General features: G+C 47.0%; 1 protein-coding gene across 1 annotated transcript; it reads left to right on the forward strand.

Moving 5' to 3' along the window:
* The first annotated feature begins 563 nt into the window (after nt 1-563).
* On the forward strand, nt 564-5,517 carry LOC107299552 (lysosomal acid glucosylceramidase-like). The gene is made up of 10 exons (XM_015828915.1): nt 564-627; nt 761-952; nt 1,029-1,178; nt 1,729-1,865; nt 2,079-2,251; nt 3,305-3,545; nt 3,752-3,976; nt 4,502-4,665; nt 4,899-5,024; nt 5,409-5,517. Exons 1-10 carry the CDS (start codon nt 564-566, stop codon nt 5,515-5,517), a joined length of 1,581 nt encoding a protein of 526 aa, XP_015684401.1.
* Nucleotides 5,518-5,829: the final 312 nt, after the last annotated feature.

Consider the following 5,829-nt stretch of genomic DNA (forward strand, 5'->3'; position numbering starts at 1 on the left):
AATGCTGAATTGGGAGAAACTCTTCCAGCTCTGTTATTCCGTTCTTCTGTTCCGTTCTTCTGCCTGCCGATACTCGCTCAGCCGTCCTGTTTTGGGTGCTTCAGTTCCGGTGCTGAAATTCACCTACAGGGTCATTATGAAGAATAAGCTGAGCTCAGGGTTTCCTGCCTGAGCAGGGGGTTGGACTAGATGACCTCCAAAGTCCCTTCCAACTTTATTATTATTATTATTATTATTATTATTATTATTATTATTATTATTATTATTATTATTATTATTATTATTATTATTATTATTATTATTATTATTATTATTATCTGGCAGATAAAATCAGTCGTATTTCCTCTCTGTTGGATTCCAGCCTTATAGCAGAGCCATTGAGGTGGTGGGAGCTACGCCTTGCATAGATTTGGGGTCCAGACTTCGGATTTGGGCTGCAAGAGTCCTGCATGAATCAATTAACAGCTTTGCAAATGATGCCCAGAAAAAAATGCATCCTTTTTTTTTTCTCCCCCTGCAGGCAAATTTCTCTAAAACTGGGAGGCTGGTGTTTGAAGGGCGCTATGCGGACACGTGACGCTTTGGGGGTGCTGTTCCTCATCCTCCAAGGGATGGTCGAGGCCAGAGGTCAGCCTTTGAGAAGCCTCCTGTGGGCGGAGTCCAAAGGAAAAATGGGAGGGGCTCTGTTGTGCTGGTAGGAGGGGCCTAAATTCACCCCTCTCCTTTTTTCTCTCTCTTTCCATTTTTGGTTGATTTTTAGCAAGCCAACCCTGTAGTCCTAAATTCTTCAACTCCAATACAATGGTGTGTGTTTGCAATGCAACGTATTGCGACACGGTGGAGCCGGTCTCTCTCCCTGACATCGGCAACTTTGTCAAGTACACAACCAGCAGGGACGGCCAACGCTTGGAGCGAAGCCAAGGGCAAATAGATGCCAGACCAGGAGCTTCAGGTAAACCTGGGCGAGGGGTTGGACTAGATGACCTACAAGGTCCCTTCCAACTAGTTAATTGTGTTAATTCTTTCAGCTGGGATCCTCTACGCCTACAATTCCTCCACTCAGTACCAATACATCAAAGGTTTCGGCGGGTCGCTCACCGACTCTGCGGCCATTAACATCCTGAATTTGTCTTATGCCGCCCAGAACCAACTGCTCCGGTCTTACTTCTCTGAAGAAGGTGAGGAAATTGGGAATGACCCGCTGGATGACAACTAGCAGCTCAGGGAAAGCTAGCATCCTGAGGCTCTGTCTTTCTTAAGTCAAGGATTGAAAACCGGAAAGGTTAGGCTGCGTTTAAAAGCAGAATGACATACCGTCTGAACAATCCAGGAAGTATTTTGTTTTGAAAGGGTGTTTTAATGACTTTATGCACCACCACCACCAACAAGGGAGGTTCTGCTTTTTAATGTTTAATTTGCTCAATTTATGATGAACAAGAATGAAAACCTAGCTGAGGAAGAGAGCAATTCAGCGAAAGTACAGTCCAATGGGAGTGGATCCACTGAAAGGCATAGCATGAAAGGAAAAAGCAAGGGGAGGGAAAAGGAATAAGATGACTTCTGACGAAGGACCACCTTTACGAGATGGTACTGGTGGCGTTATCATTTTTTATTTTTATTTTTTGTGGATGTATGTTTTGTATTCCATTTTTTTCTTTTTTTTTCTGATTGTGAAAATTAGAATCCTGGGACACCAAAATCTCTTCCCCTCTCTCCCCCCTTCTGCAGGACTTGAGTACAATTTGATACGTTTTCCCATCGGGTGCTCCGATTTTTCCACGCGGCCGTACAGTTACGATGACCGCTGCGTGGATGACTTTGAACTCAAGTGTTTTGAGCTGGCCCCCGAAGACACCAAACTTAGGGTGAGTTCGGCTAGACTTAACACCCACCCACTGGGGATGTGTGTGTGTGTGTGTGTGTGTTCCAGACTGTGTTTTGGCAAAACCGCACCCATCGCAAACAATGATATCACCTTTGCGACTGAAAGTCAATGAACCCACAAGGAGGTCGTGTGAACGCTCTTGTTGAGCGTTGATCAGGCCATCTCCGGAGACAGTTGTGGTCTCTCTCAACAGATCCCCTTGCTCCATCGTATCATGGCCCATGCCGAGAGACCCCTCTCTCTGGTCTGCAGCCCTTGGACCAGTCCTGGCTGGCTAAGGGTCAACAACAAGGTTCAAGGCAAATCCTGGATAAAGGGAGAACCAGGTGACCACTACCACAAGACCTTGGCTAACTACTTTATCAGGTAATAACACTTTTTCCATCTCATCCTGCCTCTGAATTTAGCAGGCTCCTCCCCTAGCCAAGCTCCACCTACCTCTTGGCTCCACCCTTTCTCAAACTCCACCCCAAATCACAATCTGGCCCCTCCCACAGGCAGATGTTCTTGAAAATCCCTGTAGATCAGTGGTTCTCAACCTTTTTAATGCCGCGACCCCAACCGGTCGTAAGTCGAGGACTAAACCGGTCGTAAGTCGAGGACTAAACCGTCGTAAGTCGAGGACTACCCAACCAGTCGTAAGTCGAGGGCTTTCCCTGCCCGGGAGCGCCGCGCATGCGTGGTTCCGCCCCCTGCGCTGGCCAAGGCATATCTGGCAAGCGGCAGAGACGGAGCAGGCCGACCACCAGCTGGCCCAGCCCAAGGGAGGTAAGGCACCCGCCGGAAAAGGGGGAAAAAATGGCGGACAAAAAAAATGGCGGACAGCCTTGCTTGGTGACCCCCGTGAAATGGTTGATCGACCCCAAATGGGGTCCCGACCCACAGGTTGAGAACCACTGCTGTAGATAAAGATTAAGAGATCAGTGGGACAATATGCCCGGAGAAGCATTGTTCTATCTCTGTCTCCCACCCTGCTCCTGAGTAGTAGTAGGATATTTCCAGGCTGATCCTATTGCATTTTCATCAACTTCTTTACTACAATCCTCCAGAGCAGTGTGTTTCAATCTTGGCAACTTTAAGATGGGGGGGGGGAGATTTCAACTCCCAGCATCCCCTAGTCAGCATCTGGCTAGCGGATTCTGGAAGATGTAGTCCACCCATTTCTCCCATCCTTGTCCATCAGTTGCTCTAAGCCAAATTGGAAGCTAAATCTGGGATATTTAACTCAAACCTGTGGATTTATTTCTATCGCTTTGCCAATTCTGATGGAATATACCCCTTTTTGTCAGCCAGAGAGCTGGAAAATAGGGTGTTTTTTTTTAAAATAAATACAAGGAGCTTGAAATATTATTTTGTTTTCCAGGCAAGGAAACAGCATGCTAAACTAACATTGTTGCAATGTTCTGTATTTGAATCTAGGTTCCTGGATGAGTATGCAAAAAATAATATTACTTTCTGGGCGTTAAGCCCTCAGAATGAACCACTCTTTGCCATTTTGTTAAATCTGGAAGACTTTCCGGTCAATATTTTCTTACCCCAACATCAACGCGACTTTATCATTGAGGACTTGGGCCCCGCCCTCGCCGCCAGCCGCCATTCTGATGTTCACCTCATCATCCTTGATGACCAGAGGAGTAGCTTGCCATATTGGGCCAACCAGGTAGGTTTTCAACTGTAGGACGTACCTACCCTATGATGGATGGTCCTCGCCGTACGACGATTGGTCAGGACCAGAATTTCCGTTGTTAAGCAAGTCTGAAAAACAGTCATATAAGTCACTTTTTTTAGTACTGTTCTAATTTGAATGGTCAATAAATGAAATGTTGTACGTTGAGGCTCTCCTTCGCTCCCTCTGTTGCCGGACAGGTGTTAGGCAATAGTACCGCCGCTGCCTTCGTGTCCGGAATTGGCATCCATTGGTACATGGACTTCATCACCCCACCTGGACCCACTTTAGACGTTACACATCGTCTCTACCCCGATTTCTTTCTGCTCTACACAGAAGCTTGCAATGGTTTTCGGCCTTCGATTGTGAAGGTCGCCCTGGGAAACTGGGAAAGAGGCACCCGCTACAGCAGAAATATTCTGACGGTAAGGGAGCCCCTTTTACGACCAAAAGTTTGCCTCTTTGACGATAAGAGAGGTAGGGGTGGATGAGTTATCGACCCGTCTTTTCAGTTCCTCATCCTTCAAAGGGTGTCGTAGTAGCGTCTTTGGGAAGCTGAGCCAGTTAAACAAAACTGTCCTAGACCGGAACAGAATAAGAACAGAACAACAGAATAACAGAACCAAGTTGGAAAAGACCTTGGAGGTCTTCTAGTCCAACCCATTGCTCAAGCAGGAAACCCTATCCACTTTCAGACAAATAATTATCCTATCTTTTCTTGAAAACGTCCAGTGTTGGAGCACCCACAACGTCTGGAGGCAAATTTTGATATTTACAGAACCTTCCCTCTCCAGTTTTCCATGACTCCAAAACAAACCTTGGTCTGAAGCTTGCTTCTTTTAGATTTTGCTCAACCCAGAAATGTCTTTTTTTTCCTCCTGGCATGCAAAGGGAAGGGTTGTTGGGCTGTAGTGCAACCGGTAAAGCCGACGATGCTTTGGTCTCTGCAGAATCTCAACCACTTCGTCACAGGATGGATTGACTGGAACTTGGCTCTGGACATGGAAGGGGGTCCCAACTGGGTGGACAACCCTGTGGACAGTCCCATCATTGTGAACCCCCTTAAGGATGAATTCTACAAACAGCCCATGTTCTATCACCTGGGACATTTCAGGTAAACTCAGCCGAGATGGTTTTGCAAGGTGTTGAGGAAGAGGAGGATGAGCAAAACAGTAATAAAGATGCTCTAAAATGGGCTTATCCAGTAGCAAGGAATTCCGCAGGCTGCCGAGGAAATGGTGGAGGGAAGGAGGCAGTTTTATGCTTAATAGTTCGTAGAATTAGATTAAGGTGCAATACTGACCTCTGTCCAGTGGTATCGGCTAACGCCTTCTCTCTTCTGGCCAGCAAATTCATCCCTGAAGGCTCCGTGCGAGTTGGATTCACCTCCAGGTGCTTGTTTGACAGCTGTCATTTGAAGACCTCGGCTTTCCTGCGACCCGACGGCATTGGGGTGGTGGTGGTGCTGAACGAGTAAGTGGAGAGGATCTGGAATAAAAACAGACCCCAAATTGGGAATATTGTGGCCTGGATAAGGTCCCTCGCGTGAAGTTTAGGGAGATGGAAAAAGAGAGAACAATTAGAGAAGAGACGGAGTAGCCCACTGCTGCATAACGGACGGAGAAAGAAACTCAGAATAAGCCTTTCCTAGTTTCTCAGTCTGTAAAAGAGACACGGGGAGATTTGTACTTCCAGACGTGCCAAATTGACGTCAGCCTTCGCAGGCAAGCCAGACAGGAAACTCACGCAGATACGTTAATTCTACTTTGTTGTAAGGCTACGTTAACAGAATCTTGCCAGTCTGAATGTAGAAAACTCTCACATTTCCCTTGACTAGAATTTCTCCTGTGTTTACAGCTGGTTTTTCGATATTCCTTTTACCATCTCGGACGATCAGGTGGGTTACCTTAAGGACCGGGCGGGAGCATACTCCATCCAAACCTACCTGTGGAGGAGGCACCCTTGAGGTCCTGAGACGGGGGAAAGGAATCCGCTTCTCGCTCAGGAACGGCAGGCTCTGCCGAGAAGAGAGCTTGTGTCACAGCCCACACCAGCTAAACCAGTGGAACATCAGTGGAACCTCAAGAGATATCAGGGTTGATACAACACAGACACCATCACAACAGCTGGAGCAGTCTAATGATGATGTTCAGCCTCCAATCGCTTGGACGGTGGAATGGAGAGCAGAGCAACGATGCTCAATGAGACTCCTTGCCAAGCAAGGCAGTAGCTGTCTGAATTAAAGATAGTTGGTTAAATATGATTTAACCCTATTCCA

Source organism: Protobothrops mucrosquamatus, unplaced genomic scaffold (assembly GCF_001527695.2).
Source record: "Protobothrops mucrosquamatus isolate PMUCROS unplaced genomic scaffold, P.Mucros_1.0 scaffold5097, whole genome shotgun sequence".
Classification (NCBI taxonomy): Eukaryota; Metazoa; Chordata; class Lepidosauria; order Squamata; family Viperidae; genus Protobothrops; species Protobothrops mucrosquamatus.

Bases quoted from the DNA above. Each gene is read 5' to 3' on its own strand.
- LOC107299552 (XM_015828915.1), top strand. From the start codon at position 564: ATGCGGACACGTGACGCTTTGGGGGTGCTGTTCCTCATCCTCCAAGGG. The intron at 628-760 runs GTCAGCCTTTGA...GTTGATTTTTAG, and splicing joins AGGGATGGTCGAGGCCAGAG to CAAGCCAACCCTGTAGTCCT. The intron at 1,179-1,728 runs GTGAGGAAATTG...CCCCTTCTGCAG, and splicing joins GTCTTACTTCTCTGAAGAAG to GACTTGAGTACAATTTGATA.